Source organism: Adiantum capillus-veneris, chromosome 28 (assembly GCF_014529385.1).
Source record: "Adiantum capillus-veneris isolate H3 chromosome 28, ASM1452938v2, whole genome shotgun sequence".
NCBI lineage: Eukaryota > Viridiplantae > Streptophyta > Polypodiopsida > Polypodiales > Pteridaceae > Adiantum > Adiantum capillus-veneris.
Window position 1 is genome coordinate 29,032,248 of NC_140958.1, and position 22,175 is coordinate 29,054,422.

A 22,175-nucleotide genomic window follows, 5' to 3' on the forward strand; every position below is an offset into this window, starting at 1 on the left:
TTAATTCATTGCAAATCAGGGAGCTGGGCTACCCATGATGAAACAAATTCCTAACTCAAGAATGGGAAAATGCCATTACTATGGATCTGATGATCATTGTAAAAATGATTGCCCAAAACGGGATAAGAATGCTAAGCCAACTGAGGCTTATTGCATGCAATGTGGTAGAAAAGATGGACATTAGCCTAAGGATTGTCCGAGGAGTTCTACAAATAAGGAAAAATGGCAATCAACATAGTACATGTCATGCCGATGAGCTCTTGAGATTGTGAACCTATGGTTTTTGTCAAAGTAGTGACAAGGACACAAGCCAAGTAAAACAAACAAAATATTGCTAGTCAGTCAGACAATAGTAAGAAGTCTTGTAAAGACTTCAAAAAAGAGAGACAACAACTGTGCGCTCCTTGCCGCACTGTCGAAGCAAGGGACTTGCCAATACACCGTATGCGAGCCACAAACGGCTCCAAGCACACAACAAGCCTAAACTAGCAAGCTCAAGAAAACAAAGGGTGTGTCACTCACCGCTCTACGCTCGCCTTCGTGGTGGATTCCTCGCCGCGATGAAGAAGAAGCTGCAGTCGTGCCGCGCTCAACCGCTTCGCCGCCGTCGTGCCTTCGTAATGCTCGATCGCACACAACACTCTCCCTCTCTCTCTCTCTCACACACACACACACAAGGAGGTGAAGAAGAAGAAGATGGAGATGGAGCAAGAGCAAGAGCACTCTTCAATTGCACAAATGAGAGAATGAGTAAAAATTAGGTTTAGTTGGCTTTTATAGGAGCTCACCCCATTCACACTTGGGCGCCCATGCTTAACCAACTAATCCCTTGAATGTCCAAGTTAAAGTGCGCCTCTCATCGGCGATCACTCTACCTTTCCCTATTGGTCCGACAAGCCGGTACCTGACTCTACCAAATACATAATACATTTCCGTCGTAGGTGATCAGGTGTCCGTGTGCCGTGAGGGTTAACATGCCCCCCTTCCTGATGTAGATTCCGTCCTCGGAAGCTATTGAGTTGAAGCTGGTTCGTCGAGGTGGAAGAGCATTTGAGATGAATGTCCTTAGCCTTCTTCAGTCACTGCAAAATCAAACAACATTGGCACAGTAATTGCATTCTCTTAAAAAGCATATGCAGTTTTAGGTAGACACATTGATTGGTAAAAGAATTTCAAACAATTTGTTAGCAATGAACATTAAATTGCAATGTAATCAAATGCATAAACTGATGTAAAGGTAAAAAATTAAACAAGTCTGGGGTCGCTAATTTGACGGTCGAAAAGCACTAGAGATCAAATATTAATACCATGGGTAAGCTTCTTAATTTTCAGTGGTCAATTAAGTTGTTTAATCGCGAGAGCCAAGTATTCATGTTCGAGGGCTGACTAGAGGCTATACCTAGAAAACTTTGTAGTTAAGCTACCATAAAAGGAATTTCTCATGAAATCATCGCCTGATTGATTACTTTTTCTTTGACCCCCCAAGGTCTTTTCACATTGATTCAATTATGATGTGTGTGCTTATTTTGTATGCCTTGGGTTTTTTGCTTTTCAAGGAAAAGCGCCCACACTGGGAACCTCTAGGGCTCTAGTACCATAGGCAATACATGTGAGTGAAGTACCAAATCAAGCTGAGATTTCTCTTCCAGCTTAAAATTTTACATTGTGGCACTTTGATTTTTTGCTTGTTCATTTTCATCATTTAAATTTTGTAACCTTGGGGGGTCATATAACACTGTTACCCTCCCCAGGCTCATCACATTAGTAAACTCCCTTTATAATACTTAAGCTAAAGGTCGATAAGGTCAAGCCCACTAGAAAGCCCTAGTACATTTCATACAATGCTGCCTAAATCGGATTAAGAACCTAAGTAACCATTGCTTATTAGGAAGGCATTCCCCATGGGATTAAGAGAAGATTTCTAATACCTAGCTTGGTCAAACTAGCTTAGTCGGACTGCTTGATTTTTACACCTAAACAAGTGATTATGACAAAAGATTGCATTGAATTAAATGTTTGATACTAAGCCAATGCGCTGAATAGTATGCTACCAATCACAATCAAAGCAGACAAACATGGATGCAAAAAGATAAGGCCAATGCTAATGGACAAGAAACACCTGTTTGTGTTGATGGTCGCGCTTGATTTGAAGGTTCCATGAAGGTCCAAATCCTATCAGTAGCAATACGCTCCTGTACACACTATGAAACACAAACAATACCTCTAGGAGGCACATCAGTGGGAAAAGAGAACTTTGTTAATCACTCAACTCTAAAACAGAAACACTCCTATCGTACTAATCTTACCTACCCTCCATCACTCAAGTGATGAGGATCAAAGGTGTTTCATGGCATAGGTTTCTGTTTCACTGTACCAGATGTGACATGTGTAGGTCTGAGTCAATGTTTTGACTTTAATGTGCATACTCGTTTGCTAATTGCTCTTGCTCTTTTTTTTTTTTTTTTTTGTGAGTATAAAGCTTTATATGTACATTCCCTAAGATCGGAGATTGAGAGGTCAGGGAAAAAGGTTGAGAGGGAAGCAAGTGAATGATGGATGTCAGCAAACACTCCCCCCTTCCTTGGGTAGATCATACCGTTTGAAATGAGCGTGTCACCCTTTGAAACCAATTGTTCCAGTTGGTAATAGGTGAGGATTTTTGCCAGTAGTTTTCTATTACCCTAGGTGCCTCGTCAAGTTGCAAGGGTGGTAAGGTACTCTCCCAGGATCGAACTTGAAGTGGTTCATTAGGTGATTCTTGAACACTGGGAGGTGTGGATTCTTTTGTAGCTTCATGGAGGTCCACTACTATAGATGGAGGCTGTGTAGAAGCTTTTACCTCTATGGATGTATTACATGAGGAGCTAGAATCTTTATGGGACTCCCCCCTTCCTGAGCTAGGTGGAACAAATCGTTCTTTCTTTGGTACCCAAACTAGCTCTAGAGCGGGTGTGTAACATTCCATGATTTTTTCCTTTCCGCGATTTTCAATTTGTTTTGGAGCCACAGGATTGGGCTCACTTGGGTCAGGTGATAGGTAAGAGCACAATTTACGTTTGGGCACCCAGATTTGATCATTTCCTTCATAGTATCCTTGGGCTTCCAATAGTCGTTTAGGGATCCATCGCAACATTTTCTTACTTTTCTTGGAGCGATTGGTACGTTTCTTACAAGGATTCTGTTTTTTAGCACTAGATATGGTCGCTAAAGAAGCTTTAGGGACCCACTTGTATGTTTTCTCTTGGATGCAATTGATTGTGATGGGAGGCATGATGTGCATTGGGTATAGGCATTTTGATCCCCCTAAGGTGTTAGGTCCCCCTATTTCCCCAAGTGTCTATGGTTGATGCTAGGTGGACCCAGTCCACATTGTCTGATTCCGTCATACCCGGTAACACATCCAATGTAAGGAGAATCTTGGCCAATGTCTGTATCCTTCTTACAAGTGTAACAATATTGTAGTGGGGCCGAGTGAACTGTGGTGTCAGAGCGATGATCAATAATGGTTTTACTCCCTAGGGTGTACCTTACCAGTCACCAAATCCACTCTAAGGACAGAGTCTTGGAATTGCAAATAGACATGATTTTTAGACCAATCGTGAACCATTTGTGCTTCCCTCATGAATGGTCGTCCTAAAATCATTTCATATGACATAAGGTGTTTAGAGAAATCCATTACAATGAACGTATGTCGTACCTTGTGTCCTAGAACTTTGATCTTAAGATCCTTGAGCATCCCCATAGGTTTGGCTATGGTACCATTTGCCATCTTTACCACAATGTTAGTAACACTGAGGCGGGTTTTCCCATGGATTCCCAAAATCTTTTGTAACGATGCTAACTCCCGCACCACCATCAAGAATTCCCTTTATAGTTAATCCCTTGGTAGTGATGGGTAGGGTCGCATTAGACTCGTCGCTTCAAAATACTGCCCTAATTCGTTAATGGGTACCTCGATCACAGACTCGTGTCCATCTAAGTCAAGTGATTGCACATGATTTTCCTCATCAATCATAATCGAGTCAGGCCTATTTGGTTGCGCAAACTGCGGTAATCCCGTTCGTAGCTCTCCGTTAAGGAATGCTCGAAGTGCAAGGAATAACTCAGGATCTCCATACAGCTTTGCTATGATCGTGGTTCGGACCTCAGAAGACATGAAGTCCACTAGTTTGGCAACATTCATTGGCGTTTTGCAGGGTGTAGGCCCTTGACTAGGAACTGGTGAGGATGGAATCTCATATTCCTCAATGGGATCAGGTATTCCTTCGTTAAACATCCTTTCCAATAAGAAGGGTGTATGCGCACTTTCTGATGTCCCGTCCTCACTCCCTTCTTGGATGATACTAGATATGGCTAACGGTCTATGGTTCATGTGGGGTGGATGAACTTGCGTGGGAAACACTGTGTCATGAATTTTTACATGCATGGGTTCTGGTTCTAGTTTCCTTTGAGTCTCCTCCACTAAACCTCTTAGATGTTTCACCTGCTTAATCTCATCTACTGGGTTTGGGTACGTCCCAATCTTCTTTTTACAATTCTTCCCTTTTTGCCCCTGCGGTTTTTCTTGGGGGTCTTGGATTGGATTTGGAAACACTTGTGGTGTTTTCAGAGGTTCTTTATGGTTTTCTCTCATTCGGTTTTCATTTGGTTCCATGTTACGGTTTTCTTTGTCGGTCTTTCCCTTTGTGGTATTGGTTCTAGTCTCCATTGTCTCGACTGAATCTGAATCATCCTCGAGGTCATTCATATACACGGGGTCATCTCTTGTTCCTATGTTTGTTTTGGAACTTGGCTTTGAATTTTCCGTATTCTGCGACTTCTTCCTTCGTGTCTTCCTTTTCTTTGCTTGGATAATTGACGCGGTATCTCTCTCTTCGAGGATATGTCCTGGCCCTTGAAGCATGGACCGTGTAATCGCATAAGCGGGTGCGACGGTGGTATTGGTGATGTCACACTAGCAATTTCGACCAAATTCAGGGGTGTGATTTTAGGCGCATTTGGGTTATAGGGGCATTGGGCAATCAAGTGATCTATGCCACAACGATTACATGTGAGTATTGGCATTGCAGACGTGCTCCCTTGATTCACTTGCATCTGTGCAGCATTCTTTTGCAGCCTAATAGGGCACTCCGCTACTCGATGTGGTCCACCACACTCGTAGCATTGAAGAGGTGGCCTCCTAGCCTGGGTGTTGATATTTTGACCTCTGGATGCGAGAGCAGCAGCTTGATAAACCGGCTTGACTTGTCCCCAACAATCTTCCATGTAGTATATAGGACACTCTTCCAATGTATCAAGTCCGTAGGCAATACTAGTGTCTATTTCCTCCTCACAACCATCTGCATAAGCGTTTGATGGCTCGCAACCCACTTGGTTCATAGGGGCGACTCTTGGATGCGGGGGTCTGCGGTCCTAGCACAGGAGGTGGTAGCGGTGTAGCTTGTACAACATTTTGAGATCTAGGGACCATGTGTTGCGGTAGTTGCTCAACAGTGGAGCAGGCATCAATACAGGAGCTCGAGCGCATCCGTCCAGGCTACAGGTGGTCTATTTGCCATCATACGTTTGATCATTAAACAATCCTTAGCTTGGTGACCATACCTACCACATGCGTTGCAAGTTCCATTAAATTTTACTCTAAACGTAGGGCACTCACTAGTGCTATGTGGACCTAAGCAAATGGAACACCATTGTTGCTCCCTTCTTGGATACATGTGACTATTTTGAGGGGGTCGATTATCCTTAAGAGACTCTTGGATTGCCTTGGTGAGGTCTGTCAAGAATGTCTCAAATACCTTTGGCTCATTGGCAATGGGCTTTGCAGTCATGGGTTCATACTCAATGGCTTGTGAGCTAGTGGATCTCGTGTCAGTAGACACCCTCATGCCTGCTATCATCAAGTTGTCCTCTAATTGGATTGCATTGGCAGTGACATCTTCCCAGGTTGTGATACCTCTAATCACTAGTCCATTATAGATTCCTTCATTCCTCAACCCTCGAATGAATCGATCAAGCAGTTGGTTATTGTTGAAGCGCTCATTTACAGGGCAGCGAGAGTTTAAGTGCTTTAGACGACTAATGAAGTCCCTTACTGACTCTCCTTCCTTACGTTCGGCCTTCTGTAGCTGAGATGCTACACCCCAAAGCACACCCTTCTCGTATGTACTCCTTTAGAAACAACCTTCGAAGGGTAGGGTAGATTGTTTTCTCGTCCACCCTTAGGGTCCTATACCAATCTCCAGCCTCCCACTTAATGTCAAGCTTAAGGCATTGCACTTATGTAGTTCGTTGCGTTCCCCTAAGGAATCACATACTTGTTCAAACACTTCAATGTGTTTCCTAGCATCTTCGTCCCCATTGAATTTTTGCGTGAGTTTGGCAATTTGTACTGCCTTACTTCTAGGCTCTCTATCAGATGCATGACGCATATTTTCCGCGATAGATCGACCTATGGTTTGAGCAAACGCTGCCAAGTCACCTATGTGAGGAGGCAGGGCCGGTGGAGGTACTCTTGGAATCATATGTGGGAGAGGAACGGGTACCGGTCTTGGCATATGTGTGGATGATGCAGGATATGAAACATAACCGGGTCATAGGTCCACTCGGATAAGAGCTAGGGAGCGGCACTCGAGGAGCATAAGCAAGTGGTACAATTGGAGGTGTGGGGGCCATGTGTGCATAAGGGGCTAGAGGCACATATGGTCGAGGCCCCATATTAGGTACTACGACACTAGGTAGTGGCACTGCGCTAACCGTAGATGTCATCGGTACATTCTCTGTCAGGCTTATCCCTGGAGTGAGCACTGTGTTTTCCTTAATAGAGGGTTGAGCCAAGTTAGGGAAGCTAAAGTTTTCGCTCGGAGGCTCAGATTGCATAGAGACCCCAGGTGAAATGACGTAAGATGGGTCCATGGGGCTCATTAGAGGAGTCTCCATTTGTGATAGAGTAGGCTGTTGAGCCTTGCTCGTATCCAGAAATCTCATGGGGCCATTGAGAGTATATTTACCCCTCGGTTTTGCCTTTCTGATTGAATAATGCCATGGATAACATTACAGATCATTTTCTGTTGATCTTCGATGCTCGTGGCACTAGAGGTGGATTGTACAATCTCTATCCATCCTACATGGTAGGCGTGGCCAGAGTGTAGATCCGTCAACACCTCAGTGTGGAGGTTCGTATGTCCAATGATCATTAATGAACAATCCTTCTAGAGTCGACGTGTTAACGGTTTCTTGTGAGGTAGAAGCAATGTTGCTCCCCGTGGTTTTACTTGCCACCAACGGTACTCTAGAGGGAACTTCTGAAGGAGGCAGCTCAACAGGGCCTTCTTGGTAAGAAGTTGGTAGGATATCCACATGGACACTCTTTGGGGGTGTGGGGTCCACGTGCGATGTGAAAGGAGAGTCCACTTCCCCACCCCCTTCGTGTGCTTCATTTGCATCAGGTTCCGAGCGAGTAGCTCTACCTAACGTTTCCATGAAACGGCTAAACATACTAGTACTAGGCTGTGGAGCTTCGGAAGGTGCATGGCCTTCTCTCTCAGTGTTTTGGGTAGGGTATGCTTCCATGATTTCTGAGTCGGAGGAGGAATCACTAGCGGCTATTTTAGGGTCTTGGGTGGTGCTACCTTGTGTCCCCGCTGAGGGTCTAGATCCTATCGTGGATGGGTAATGGGTGTCCGTATGAACAGAGGCACCCTCAATATGCTCGTGTTCTAGCACCCGCCCAGAGCATAAGTGCATGTGCTTTTGATACCCTAAGGTGTCAAAAAGCTGCTTTAGGAGGCCTTGTGACTAGTTTTTAGCGTGTCTTTTGTTTGTTTTTTTGCTAGATTTTTTTGAGCGTGTCGTGGAATGGGCTGTGTGATAGCTCAAAACGAGCGTATCGGTCAGAGGGTCGTGCCGTGCTTTACAGCCCTCCGTTTGGTCACTCTATGCCCTCGGAATCCCTAAAACTGTCAATTTCCAGTAGGGAACTAGGCCCAAACTAGAAAGTCTAAGGGTGCAAGTGGGAAGAGAAAGGAGGAGAGTGGAGGACTTGTCCCACATGCTCTCATTCTCTCTTGAGGGAGTAGGGTATATATATAAGAGTGAGTCTAGTATATATCATAAGATTGAGGACTGAGGCCTGGGCTTGGGCTTGGGCTTGGGCTTGGGAAAATGATCCCGATCCCGATCTACCTTTTATACAAACCAACCCGTACGTTTTGAGAGTCGTGTTTTTTATTTTTGAAAAATTTCGCCACCCACTCGCTCGCGTTTTTTATTTCCGAATTTATTTTTTATTTTTTTTTTTCGAAATTTTTTTTTTTCTCAAAAAACTTTTTTTTTTCCCGAAAAATTATTTTTTTTGTTTTTGTTTTTTTTGATGCAGAAAAACGCAGCAATTAAAAAAATGCAGAAAAACGCAAAAAAACAGAAATTGCAGAAAACTGGCAGAAAAACGCAGAAAATGCAGAAAACGCAGAAAATGCACAGAAATTGCTGAAAATGCAGAAAATGCAGAAAAACGCAGAAATTGCAGAACTTGACAGAAATTGAAAACGCCGAACTTGAAATTGCAGAAATTGAAAAAACGCAGACAATAGCAGAAATTGAAACTTGACAGCAATTGCAGAAAACGCAAAAAACAGAAATCTCCACACACTCCTTCCCTGCCCTTTCCTATGATACAAATTGCACCACAAGGAAGCGTAAAGTGCTAACCGAGCTTAGTGTAGGGCATATCCCCGACAGCGGCGCCAAAAATGTGCGCTCCTTGCCGCACTGTCGAAGCAAGGGACTTGCCAATACACCGTATGCGAGCCACAAACGGCTCCAAGCACACAACAAGCCTAAACTAGCAAGCTCAAGAAAACAAAGGGTGTGTCACTCACCGCTCTACGCTCGCCTTCGTGGTGGATTCCTCGCCGCGATGAAGAAGAAGCTGCAGTCGTGCCGCGCTCAACCGCTTCGCCGCCGTCGTGCCTTCGTAATGCTCGATCGCACACACACTCTCCCTCTCTCTCTCTCTCACACACACACACACAAGGAGGTGAAGAAGAAGAAGATGGAGATGGAGCAAGAGCACTCTTCAATTGCACAAATGAGAGAATGAGTAAAAATTAGGTTTAGTTGGCTTTTATAGGAGCTCACCCCATTCACACTTGGGCGCCCATGCTTAACCAACTAATCCCTTGAATGTCCAAGTTAAAGTGCGCCTCTCATCGGCGATCACTCTACCTTTCCCTATTGGTCCGACAAGCCCGGTACCTGACTCTACCAAATACATAATACATTTCCGTCGTAGGTGATCAGGTGTCCGTGTGCCGTGAGGGTTAACAACAACACTACGAGCTTAGGAGATAGAAACAATGGAGAGAACTTGAAGAGAAAGCTCAGAGGTTGTTCGAGGAAAGAATGAAGTCAAAGTCGACTAAATTCAAGGAACCAAAGACGAAATCGAGAGGTTTAGTATTGGTAGATAAATTTTACAAACCCATCAATGCAGTCCTTGAAGCTTTTCAAGCAGGCAAGACAATGGAAACAAAATGGAAGAACTACCTAACTCGTGATATGGAAGTTGTACAGACATAATATCACCAAAACTTAGTGCAAACCACTCAAACGACGCTTGAAGCCCAAAAACACAGATTGTTGTGCAATCCAAACTATCTCAATTTAGGCTATTGTGGATGGCTTAGGCCTGATGACCCAGTAGGCCTGCGAGATCTTTTTTGAAATTGTCCATGGCACAAGGCTTGGAAAAAGATAGATTAGCTTTATCCAAAGCCTCTTCTATTTTACAACATGAAAAACACCCCATAGGACACTTTACGTAAGAAATGTCCCAAACATTGTCAATAAGTATGTATAGACTAGTCTAAACTTTTTGTCTATGCTCAAAACTTTCCAAGAAGATTGTTCATTTTTGTGGTTTTCCAGCCTAGGTAATTAAGCTCATCTATTTACAACTTCGAGGTGTCATATTTTTAGGTTTCTTAGGGTTGAAACTTTCAGTGCTTCACGTTGAAACTTCATGCTACAAAAGTTGCAGATTGCACGATATCTTGGTGTAGGGCGTAGCCTTTTAAATGCGATTGGTAAGCTTAAGCTTTGTTCATACTGCAGATAGCTACTTGCACCCTTTTCCACCACGATAGGACTCTTGGACTGTCGAGTGTGTCATTCACACACAACTATGAAAAAGCAAGCAAGTGTAGGTTGTAGTGCCATGCAATTGGTTGGACAGGTGAAGCACAAATTGTGAGTTGGGTGGGTAGGTCGAAACATGGAGGCGACTTCTTGGGCGTGAGTCAACACAACAAATAAGCATGGATATCAGAGATCGTTGTGCAATCCAAACTGTCTCAATTTAGGCCATTGTGATGATTGGTCCACCTGTGAAAAGGAGGGGTGGGGTGGGGTGGGTTGGGCAACCTTAAGTCCCAATTTTAAGATCATGATGGCTTAGGCCTAACGACCCAAACTGCGTGTGGAAGATGGCTTGGGAAAGTATATATTGGCTTTTTCCAAAGACTCCAACCCCAAAAATTACTCTCTCAAATTTGCACGAGGAACAAAATTTTACCAAAAAAATTGAAATTAATATGGATATTACCTAGTCAAATCTCAATCAGAAGGATTTGCAAAAATAATTTTTTTTAGAGACTTGCCCTGGCATGTGGGGTAACAAAGGATCCAATCGCTTCGCCATGTGTATCAGAGTGATTCGCTGCAGTCTTCCTTGGACTAATGTGAATGTGAATGTGTAATGTCTAATGCTTCAAGAGATTGCGAGTCCTCGAAACGATAATGCCATAGGGATAGTACAGCTGGAGCGAGGTATCTGTCGTAACACCACCGGCGATGGCGAGCTTGTCTGCATCATCGGCACAAGTTCTGCAGCATTCTCACTACGGTAACCCTTATGTCGTGATTCTTGTTTGCTGCTTTCATCTATGGCGAGCTTGTCTGCATAGTTCTGTAGCATTCTTGCTATGGAAATTTCATTTGCGTGTTGCTTTCATTTCTATGTGTGTGCGCTCGCCCATTTGTTTGTTCATGTGTGCTCCTTGCTCCTAGTGCGTAGTGGAGCTGGAGTTTGAACTGTTGACGCTGGTCGTTCATTTTGTAGGCTCTCTTTCTTTTCCGTCCTTGTCTGCGGCAAAGCTCCCGCAGAGCTCCCACATCCAGAAAAGCTCTTTGAAAGTCACAGCCCTTTTTGGCGGTGGGAAAAAGGAAAATACAGAAAATCCAGATGAGGCTTCGAAAAAGGTTTCGCTTTACCATTTTGCTAGATGCCAATAAGGTTTTCCTGATAATGTTGTCACTTAACATACACTTGTTGTTACTTTTTGTCTTCCTTCTATACCTCTAATGGAAAGGCAGGCTTAGCTTATGAGAGAACGGTGCATTTTGAATATTTTCAAATCACGGTCTTTGTTGATGTGGCAGTATGAGGGTTCTTTCTGGTTCTTTCATTGTAATGCATATATTTGCGGAGATTTGGTCTAGTAAACTTTTCTCCTTCGGTTTTTCACACTTCCCAATTATGTGAGCATCGCTTTGAGTATCGGGAATGTACAATTCCTGACCCAAATTAAAAATCTTTTGGAGATGAACAAGTTTGAGTGTGGATTGTCATTATATATTTTTGTTGGAGTGCCTTGTGCATTGCCAAGTGAATGTAAACCTGTAAAGCACAAGCTACTCTGTTACCTTCGTACTTTTTGTCTTGAGAAAATCCATTTGAGCCGGTGTGAAAAGGGTAATGGGTAAGGTCAATATGGTGGTTTTTGAAGATATTTGAGGCAGGGTGAAATGAATCGTTGATGCTAAGTCAAGGTGTTGAAGAATATTATATACCTATAAATTGTTAAGGATTCAAAGTAGATTAACAATGGAAAAGAGAACAGCAAGTATACCCGGCACTTGGGCAATAGAAAGAATTTGTTTTCTGCATGTGATCTGAAATGGATGATTGACATTCTTTGGTAATTCTGCAGGCCTACATTTCATTTTTATACTTTAAAAAACTTAGGTGCCAAACTATGATGATAAATATAAAGAGCATTTACTTCAAAATAGGTCATTTTTTTAGCTACAGTTAGAGCTCGACTCTACACACTGGCTGGCTGTCCACGTATGACCGTTTTCTGGTGGACATCATGCGTAGTGCTATCAGCTGCTTATTATGGTTGGGAACCTTCTTTTGGTCTAGGGCTTGGCACACATTATTAGTGATATTGATGCAGAGTAACACAAACGAAGGCATCATGACTCTCTCTCTCTCTCTCTCTCTCTCTCTCTCGTTAGGGTTCGCGAGCTTTTCTTTGAGGTTGTCCTCCCCTGGGCAAGGGGTGGCCCTGTGGGAGGGCGTTTGGATCCAGCCCTGCCCTACACAAGCCCATAGACAAGGTCAAGGCGTTTGTTGGTAGCACAGCAGCCACCGGCAGGTCGTGGCCTCGCTCCATAGTCCTTGCTTTCGGCAGCAAGTCGTCGCCTCTGTAGGCCCGCCTGCAGTAGGTCGTCAAGGCCCAATGCAGAGGGGCACACGATATTGTTTGAATGATGCTTTCCTGAGCAAATCCAAAGGTTTCTTTGGATTTTGCACCTCTTTGTTTTCATGAACCCTTCAATGGTTCTTGCATCGAGCTCTCCCCGGATTTATAGACCTTCCCAAGCATAGGGATGACTATTCCAAAGACCCTTGCTAGAACACGATCGAGATTTGCAACTGTGCTAGTAACCCCTAGCAAACTTGATCTAATTACTCAGCTTCAAGCAACTCTCGATCGAGTCTTGGAAGAGAACTTTGAACTCAAATCTCCCCTCAGCAAGTTAGAAGAATGCTTCAATTCTATGGTTGACCTCGCCACCGACAAGGTAAAGGAGGTTGAGCCAAAGGTTAGCCAAGCTCATTCAACAACCATCGCCCAAGTGAAGACTTGTGTAACAAAGGAGCTCTGAGAACGAAGACTTCAAGAAGACAATGCCCTCAAGGTCCACATCAATGGGCTCCCCTCGACGTGGTGCACCGTCGAGGACACCCTTGAAGAAGCAATTACTAAACTCAACGACAGTCTTAAACCAATCAACATCAAACCGTCGCTTGGATCAATGATACACATCGACATGTGTGTCCCGAGCATTGTGTCCTTACCTTCAAGGACATAGAGGAGCGGGTGAAGCTTTTACGTCAATCCCGCCTCCTCAAAGGAACAAAGCTTTGGATTATTGAGGAGTTGACCACGAATCAACTCAAAATTAAAAAGGATGAGCTCAAGAAGATGTCTGAAGCGCGCAAACAAGGTAAATGGGCAGTCTACCGAGGTGGTAAAACTATCATCCAGGAGTTTCGAACTTCGAAAGGGGCTCTCCCCTCAATTGCTTCCCCTTAGGTTTTGTTCCTTTCTTTTTTCTCCGATGGACCCTCAACTTCATGTATAAGCATGTCGTTGTAAAGTTTTGCACCTGGTCCCATGGGTCATATTTGACCTCCGTGGACGATAATACAATCTCTCTCTCTCTCTCTCTCTCACACACACATACACACACAACTAGAGTAAATATTGTAACATACTGTGAGGATTCTAGATGCTAATCCTTAATTAAGTACTTAAACTCATGATTAAGACTTAAGAAACTTGAACTGTACTCAAGACAAGACTTAGAAGACTCTGTGTTTGATTCATTGATTGTGTGATACAAGGGCTCCTTATATAGGAGACGAAGAGACATAAATGAAAAGACACGTCTCTTGGTTAAGAGACACGACTTAAGACGTAAAGACATCCTTTCGGCGAAGAGCTGCAACCATTGGGCGAAGAGTCGCACCCGTAGAGTGAAGGGGTGCGACCATTCGTCGAAGGAGTGTGGCTTTTGACGAAGAGGCACGTCTCTTGGGCGAAGGGTTGTGACCATCCAAGCGCAGGGGTCCTCCTTGGCATGGCACTTCGCGTATCTGCAACTAGGAGTAGATGTATTGCTGTTAACATAGTCACAATCGTGACATTCCCTCCCATTTAAAATGAGAGCCCGTGTCAAAGAAATGACTTCTGATGTCGATAGAACTCTGGAAAAGCATTGAATCTTCGAAAATCTTCAGTCTTTGAGTTATCTGAAGTCTTTGTCTTTAACCTTTGCTTCTTGCGAAACCTTTTTGCTTTGACTGCTAAGTCCCGTATCATTGCATTGTTCAAAGACTTTTTTGAGGAATCTGTCTTAATCAGGTTGACTGCAACAAGAGGTTGATCTTCAAAATCCTTCTCGTGATGTAAGATTTCTTGTTCAAAATCTTTCAGTAACTGCGAAATATTTGGGGAAGAGGAAATCTTCTCAAGATACTCTTCAGATAGGGTAACTTCAACTTTAGTAATCACTGGAGAGGATTTTGGTTTGAGACTGTAATCATCTTCCAATAACAAATCCCAAAATTCTTTAGAATCATCTTCTAGAACTGTAACTTCATGACTTGTAATTGGCATATTATCATCCAGTAAAGAATCAAAGAAAGCATAGTCGTCTTCAGACTCGGAATCTGCAACTATATCTTTATCTTTGTCTTCATCAATTGATTCAGGAAAAGTTAATGAATTAAAAAATTCATCAATAATAATATCTGTATCTGCATCGAAAGTCATATTCTCTTCATAATCCACTGTATCATGCTGTTTGACTAGTACACGTGAGGCTTGAATCACTCTTTGCGCATGAGAAAGCCCGTGTAAAGTCAATTTACGTCCATCTTTGAACAAGTTGATAGTATGTCCTCGAAAGCTAATTGCTGGATCATATTGAAATAACCAATGTTGACCAAGAATCATGTCGTAATAAGATAAAGGCATGACTTCAAAATCCAGTTGATCTGTATAAGTTTGAATCTCAAACTGCAACTGTCGAACTGTCTGATCACAAGTCAAAATTGATCCATGTGCTAATTCCACATCATATAAGTGAGATGTCTTCTAAGTTGGTAAACCAAGTTGTTGAACTATCTGAGTGTTGACGAAATTATTAGAACATCCGCTGTCCACCAAAACATTGATGGAGCGACCATTGAGTGTTCCAAGAAGGCTCAAAACTTGCTTTGAGAGAGGCTCCAAAACTGAAGAATTGCACTGAGCATGCTTCATAAGAATACTCGTATCCTCTGAGACACGAATCGTATTGACCACAGATTTTCCTTTATCCTTAGCAGAATTTGGTTGTTTAAAATTCGATGATGTTTACGCGTTGGAATTTCTTTTCGAATTAGCCGGATTTGGTCTCTTTGGACATTGATACCATTTATGGTCACCACTGCAAATTGTACATAATCCTTCCTTCTTTGAAGTCGAAGATCCATTTGACGAAGAGCCTTGCTGAGTATTGGAATGCCGATCTTGAGAAAAATCACTTCCTTTACCACGATCAAGTGGAGGAACATGTGAAGAAGATCTGCTTTCAGATTGTCGATCTTGGGAATAGAACCTTGAAGTTGAATAAAGTTGCGTTGCTTGCTGTCTGAACTGAGACTGATGTTGCTGACTTTGGCTATAGTTGTCTCTGCGATCGCGCTGTGAAAAGCGAGCGTTGTTTGAAGATCTGTTATCAGGGAAAAAATTCCATGTAGGGCGTCGATTATCGCCAAGACGCTCCACATAGGCAATTGCAGCATCCAAAGTGGTAGGGTTGTATTTGTGCACATCGTCCTTCAGGTAGGGTTCGATAAAGCTATGAAGTTTATCAGAGGGACTAAGGCTCTCTATCTCTAGAGTTAGTCTTTGGAACTCTGTGATGTAAGCGGCCAAGGAACCTGTCTGGCTCAGGCGGCGAAGAGAGGACCGGGCATGAAAATCCGCTTTGGCAGATTCGAACGCCTTGCGAATAGTACGCCGGAATTTATCCCAAGAAGGTGTGTGTTTACCATCAGCAACCCGTCGTTGCCACCAAAGAAATGCTGTATCCTTGAGCAGAGAACTAGCAAGTGCAACTTTTTTACTCTCGACCAAGTCTGTGTTCGATAAGTAAATCTCCATTTTGAACAGCCATTGGTCCAACACGCGCTTGTCACGGCGACCAGTGTACGGTTCCGGCAGTTTAACATCAAGCTTCTTCTTCTGTGCAGCATTAAAAATTTTATAAAGTAATTGAAGTTCGCGATTGTCTACCTCTTCAGTTGGATCTGGTTCGTTCGGTTCATCCACTGAAGCTTCGGAAGAAGATGTTGAAGATGCTGCATTTGTAGTTCGAGAATCAGCAGGTCGACTTCGAGAAGTGTTTTCCGTGTGCATCTCATCCAAGCGAGTGTGAAGTGATGCGAGGCTTATGGAAAGTGTGGTCATTTGCTCCTTGATAAGAGTAAGGGCATTGTCAGATTGACCACCTCCGTCTTGAGAATTCGGCATGGTTACGCCTCAGAGGGAATTCTCGAATAGGTGTAAGTTCTGGGTCGGGAACAGGTTCTGGGAATTGGAGCCGGAGAATCCGGAATAATAATAACCTTTGGTTCGGGTGCTGCCAATTGTTCGGGTTCTGGAGTATCGGGAATAAGTATTACTTCGGACTCTGAGTACGGAAACTTACCCGCAAAATTTCATCGGGAAATATCTGCGTAGTGGTTCGCGTCGGCCATGTGTGCGAAATATCTTGCGCAGTAGGTGCACACAGAGCAGAGCAAGGGAGAGGCAACGTAATTTTTTTTGTTTATTTTTATAAAGGTAAGTTTATGTGAAGAGGCTTTCACATGGGAGTTTTTTTTTAAATATGGGTGTTTTCACATGGGGTTAAAAATTTGGGTCTTGGGCGGCCAACTTAAATCACTTGCTTGGCTGGGTAAGTTTAATAAAAAAAACCTTGCACTGAATTGACTTGCTGCTATCGTGAACTGCCCAGCGTAAAAATAAAGGCCAGCTAGCGCGTAGAGAGAAAACCCAGCCAGCGTATGGAAATTGCTGCCACTTGGGTCGCTTGGGAAATTGCTGCCGCTTGAAGGTTGAAACGCGTGGGAGAAGATGCGAAAGGGTGCACTTGTGAAGGGGTATCGCCAAAGGGTTTGCCAGTGATGAGGTAGCACCAACGGGTGCTACGCCAAGTGGTGCAACTCTTCTCATCCAAGAGGTGCAAGGCTGCTGAATTTCAGCAGGGATGCGGAAGGGTGCCTGCCAGCGAAGGGTTGCTACCTTTTGGCACGAAGGGACACCTTTCGACGAAGAGGCATCTGACAATATTTTCAGTAGGCATGCCATACACACCCATCTTTGTCTCTTTTATATTTATGTACTTAATAAGAGAAGAGTTCGGGTTACCTCATATATGTTGGTAGGTAGTCCATCTTTCTGCTGCTTCCATACAACACACTAGGGGAGGGTTGCGGGTAGGGTTGGCAACGGCGAGGCTAGGGAGATGCCAAGTCCAAAGGCCCGGGAAAAAAATTTGCTCTGATACCACTATGAGGATTTTAGATGCTTATCCTTAATTAAGTACGTAAACTCATGATTAAGACTTAAGAAACTTGATCTGTACTCAAGACAAGACTTAGAAGACTCTGTGTTTGATTGATTGATTGTGTGATACAAGGGCTCCTTATATAGGAGACGAAGAGACATAAATGAAAAGACACGTCTCTTGGTGAAGAGACACGACTTAAGACGTAAAGACACATCCTTTCGGCGAAGAGTTGCAACCATTGGGCGAAGAGTCGCACCCGTAGAGCGAAGGGGTGTGACCATTCGTCGAAGGAGTGTGGCTTTTGGCGAAGAGGCACGTCTCTTGGGCGAAGGGGTGTGACCATCCAAGCGCAGGGGTCCTTGGCATGGCACTTCGCGTATCTGCAACTAGGAGTAGATGTATTGCTGTTAACATAGTCACAATTGTGACACATACACTCGCACACACATATTTGCAGCTAACAAGGACTCGTGGCATCTTACAACATCTTTCATTGCATAACTTGTACGGGTCAGATTTTAGCAAATTTTACAATCCAATCATCTTCAATAAAGATGGAACCATACGTAAAATATAGTATGTATTTGGTACTTAAGGTACATAGTCTTGTATGGATTGAGGTTTAGGGTACGTATTACGTAAAGATACATACCATTGGTAGAAAAACCTTTTAAAAAAATAGAGAAAAGTAGGAATTTGGCATTATTACTCTATAGCTGATTGTAGAGACCTACCTACCTGCAACTTGTACGTTGACAATTATCTTAAATTTCAATACCACAAAGTGCCAATTGATCAATGCTCATTGCCAAGACTACACTTTAAATTGTAAATTGGTGTTAGGCCCTCTCTACACTACCTTCATAGTGCACACTTTGCAGAGACTCGTCGGTTCTAGCCTAACGTCTGCTTCAAACTTTCATAAGAGGCTGAAAAATCCTTCGCCCCACTTAAGGAAACTCACGCGGGCAATCAGGCCACTCCAAAAAATAAACGTATGGATCCTATCCGTTTGGTACGGACGTGTTGTATGGATGGGATCCATACGTACGTACGGTACAACCTTGCCTTTAATGCTAACGTGATGGATATGTACGCATGTACTAATGCTCTGCTCGAGACATTTTGAAGTCTGGATGCTAGAACTCAATGAAACCTATTTGTTTCTTCTTCATAGAAACTACGAAATGACAAAACATACTGAACGTTTCTTGTGACTATGTCAATGACATCTAGTGGCCATATTTCTTTGAGCTTAGTGGATCTTTCGCACGTAAACTCTCATGAAAATAACAAGATATGCATCACAGCAAGCATTCCATGAAAATGCTGTAGCCTGCCAGCATCTGCAAGATCTCAAGGTACGAAACTTCTCTTCTAATATACAGTTCCTAGAGCCTAAGCCTTGTGCATATCAATTATCATGCTTTGGAAGTGATGCTTTTATAATTTACAATTGTTAACAGTATCTCGCTTTAACTGGCCAAAGGACAGTGTTCAAGGTGACTTTTATTGCTGTACCCATTCTCAAGATAAGCTGGACTATTTTTTTGTGCAGGCCGGATTGTTTGGCAACATGCAAGGCCTTTATGACACTGTGAGGAAAGCGCAGCAAGTTGTTCAAGTCGAAGCTGTCCGTGTGCAGAAGGAGCTTGCCGCGTAGATCTCTACTGTGTATGCTGGCTGACAAGTAGCCATGTGTTATTTCATTTCAGTTAGTTAATGGACTTCTCATTGTGTCTATTGCAGTGCTGAATTTGATGGCTATTGTGAGGGTGAGCTTATTAAGGTAGGCTGAAGTCTGGCTTGCATATTGATATTAAGATCTTGAGTTTGGGGTGATATGGATAACTTTGTGGTGAATCTGGTTATTTGAATTGGTCTTGCTTTTACAGGCGACATTGTCAGGCAATCAGGAACCTGTCCGTATTGATATTACTGAGGCTGCTATGGAGCTTGGAGCTGAGGTAGGCAAACAAATCATAGTTTGGGTCTTTGTGTTTTCAAGTGGTCGGTGAAATGAGATGACTCTAAACCAATATGTTGGTACGAACGTGACTTTTTGGACAGAAAGTTTCGGCCTTGGTGACAGAAGCCTACAAAGATGCCCATCAGAAAAGTGTGAAGGTAAGGCTTTCATTTGTGCTCCTCGTGATTTGGTTGTTTGGTGCATGGTTCTTAGTATATGAGCTTCTGAGTGTGTGTTTCTTAGTATATGAGGTTGTGGGTGTATGTCTCTTGGTATATGAGGTTGTGGGTGTATGTTGTAGGCAATGAAAGACCGAATGAAAAACCTTGCAGAAAGTCTGGGAATGCCCCCAGGTTTGGGTGGAGGATTGGGTTGAGGAAGTTCAACTTTCTGGCCCCAGGACCAAAGGCCCTGGATGTAGATTTTGCATGGAGGGAAAGCGTGCACCCGTAAGATAGTAGAAGAAAGTGTCGAGAAATTTGATTCTTTTCGAGGGACAAAGCTAGCTAGCTTAAGAGAGGTATCTGTAGCAATTTAGCATTTCTTCCAACATTTTGCCATTTATTATTGACAACGGTCTCAATTAAGAGTGTAGTTGGGTTTTTTTCAATGCCCGTTAAGGTGAGGCCCCAATCGTAGTGGCTCTTGACAGTCAAAATCTTGTTAAATGATGTCTATGACGGATTATTTATGGATGTACCATGTTCTTTTTGCAACTCAACCCTCTCATCTGTCAGAGAAAACTCGAATATTTCCATTATGACAAGGTAAACCATTAAGAGACCAGATCTGATTGACAATTATGACTGCCTGTCACTGGAGTCTCAACTTTTCCCTTCCAAAATAGAGAGTGGTTCAAAAATTTTAGGCATATGATGCTTGGCATTTTCTTTTCAAGGTATGAGTCTTGTTGTCAGGTCAAGTGACTTATGTTACTGGCATTGGCATTGCTAGTGCTGGCAGTTCTTGGCCTGTACGCAGGGTAAATTAGTTGGTCACTACTATTTTGTGAAGCCTTTTCAAGTTACATGTTGGTCAGCTTGTTTGACTCGACATGGAGTTGCATTATTTTGTTATAGCTTGGTAACTTTAAGCCATGATACTGCAGTTTCTGTTGAGGGGTGATTGGATGAGGATGAGTTTTGACCCCTCCCATTCTGAATTTTATGTTTGATTGCTGCTTTATAGTCAATTTGAAAAAAAGCTGGCCACATGTGGCAGTATATTTGATTCTTTTCAGGTGAAGCTGCTCATTCCTGTAGTTCATGATGTGGAGAAACTTGAAAGCATAAATTAAAGCCATACTTCGCTCAAATGGTTATATCTGTGTCCCAATAGCTGCTAAATTCCTTAGGAGCGGACATATGTTGAAAATGTCCATGTGCCTTGAAGCTGGACTGTTTTTTGACGGGCATTTACCTGTTTTTGGGTATTTGTTCCATTATTAGGGGTGGAAATGATAGCTGCCCTTCAGAAAAGACACCAAGAAGTCTCTAAATTTTGATAAGCAAGGGTGCCTCCCAAAAACCAATCCTTTGATGAAGATTCAAGTCAATGACAGATGTTAAATACTTCTAGTTATAATGCCCTTCCTTCTTTCTTTAAGATAAATTCATTGTTTACACCAAAAATAGGGTTCGACGTCAGTATGGCGTGCGATATCTTGTATGAGAGAATGAAGGGCTTCGGTCTCTAAGTTCCAAATCTGATTATACTTCTAATTATAATGCCCTTCCCAGAGAAATGAAGACAAGAATTTTGGACCCAGCACCGCTAGGAACAAGGAAAGAGGCGGTTGCAATCAACATTACAGAGACATCCTTAACCTTTGATAAAATCTATTATGTAGTAGATCCAGGTTTTGCTAAGCAGGTTGTCTATAATCCCAAGCTTGGGTTAGATTCACTTGTCATCACACCCACCGAGCAGCACTAGGAAGAAGGAAAGAGGTTGTTGCCATCAACATTATAGAGACATCCTTAACCTTTAAAAAAATCTACTATGTAGTAGATCCAGGTTTTGCTAAGCAAATTGTCTATAATCCCAAGCTTGGGTTAGATTCACTTGTCATCACACCCATTTCTCAAGCTTTTGCAAATCAAAGAACATGGCAAGCGTGCGGAACATGGCCATGAAAGGTCTCCCATGATGTGTTCTATAGTTTGTGTCATTTCTTCATGTCATGATGGAAAGTTTAACTAGTCTCATAGTTTTTGTTGAAGCTTGTCAAAACATCGTATTCAACCTTGCACGCTCAAATGCAGCACCTTCTCACTTAAAGGGTAATTATTCTACTTTCACTTGTGCATTTTGATATCACTTGGCTTTAAATTACTTTAAGCATATGTTGTATTCAATAGTTGATGTCAAGGTTTATATATGTTTTGTAGAAACACATTTTTGTTACCTCCAATGACAAAAAAACTTCTGCGATAAAAAGAAAATCCCAGGACACGGCCCACCAAGCATGACTAATTGTGTTGTAGGATGTGAGCTTCAATCAAAGAAGTCCTCGCGTAAGTGTATAGCTTGCTTCCCCTTGCCGTTCGATGTTGACATATACTTGTTTTCGAGTGTGTATTGGACATAAGTACTTTTGAGTTGCAAACATCTTTGAATGCTTTATGGTCGTTTTGTGATAGGCAAGCTATTGACTTGACATGGAGAGGCTCATGAGCTTGGCTCAATATAACTCAACTTGCCAATCACAATGTATGTAAACTAAAAAAATGCAAAGGGATACATTTTTAGAGGACTTTTTATTGCAAAAAAGCACAATGCAAGAATTAAATGC

General features: G+C 42.9%; 1 protein-coding gene across 1 annotated transcript; it reads left to right on the forward strand.

Annotated features, from left to right (window-relative positions):
* The first annotated feature begins 10,745 nt into the window (after positions 1-10,745).
* LOC147420222 (nucleoid-associated protein At2g24020, chloroplastic-like) lies at positions 10,746-19,986 on the forward strand. Its single transcript, XM_086503847.1, has 7 exons — positions 10,746-10,900; positions 11,117-11,256; positions 18,971-19,071; positions 19,162-19,201; positions 19,308-19,379; positions 19,483-19,539; positions 19,683-19,986. Exons 1-7 carry the CDS (start codon positions 10,849-10,851, stop codon positions 19,755-19,757), a joined length of 537 nt encoding a protein of 178 aa, XP_086359973.1. The 5' UTR covers positions 10,746-10,848; the 3' UTR covers positions 19,758-19,986.
* Positions 19,987-22,175: the final 2,189 nt, after the last annotated feature.

Excerpts from the sequence above, each read along its gene's own strand:
- LOC147420222 (XM_086503847.1), top strand. The coding sequence starts at position 10,849 with ATGGCGAGCTTGTCTGCATCATCGGCACAAGTTCTGCAGCATTCTCAC. Across the intron at positions 19,202-19,307 it reads GTGAGGGTGAGCTTATTAAG|GCGACATTGTCAGGCAATCA; the intron begins GTAGGCTGAAGT and ends TTGCTTTTACAG. Across the intron at positions 19,380-19,482 it reads CTATGGAGCTTGGAGCTGAG|AAAGTTTCGGCCTTGGTGAC; the intron begins GTAGGCAAACAA and ends CTTTTTGGACAG.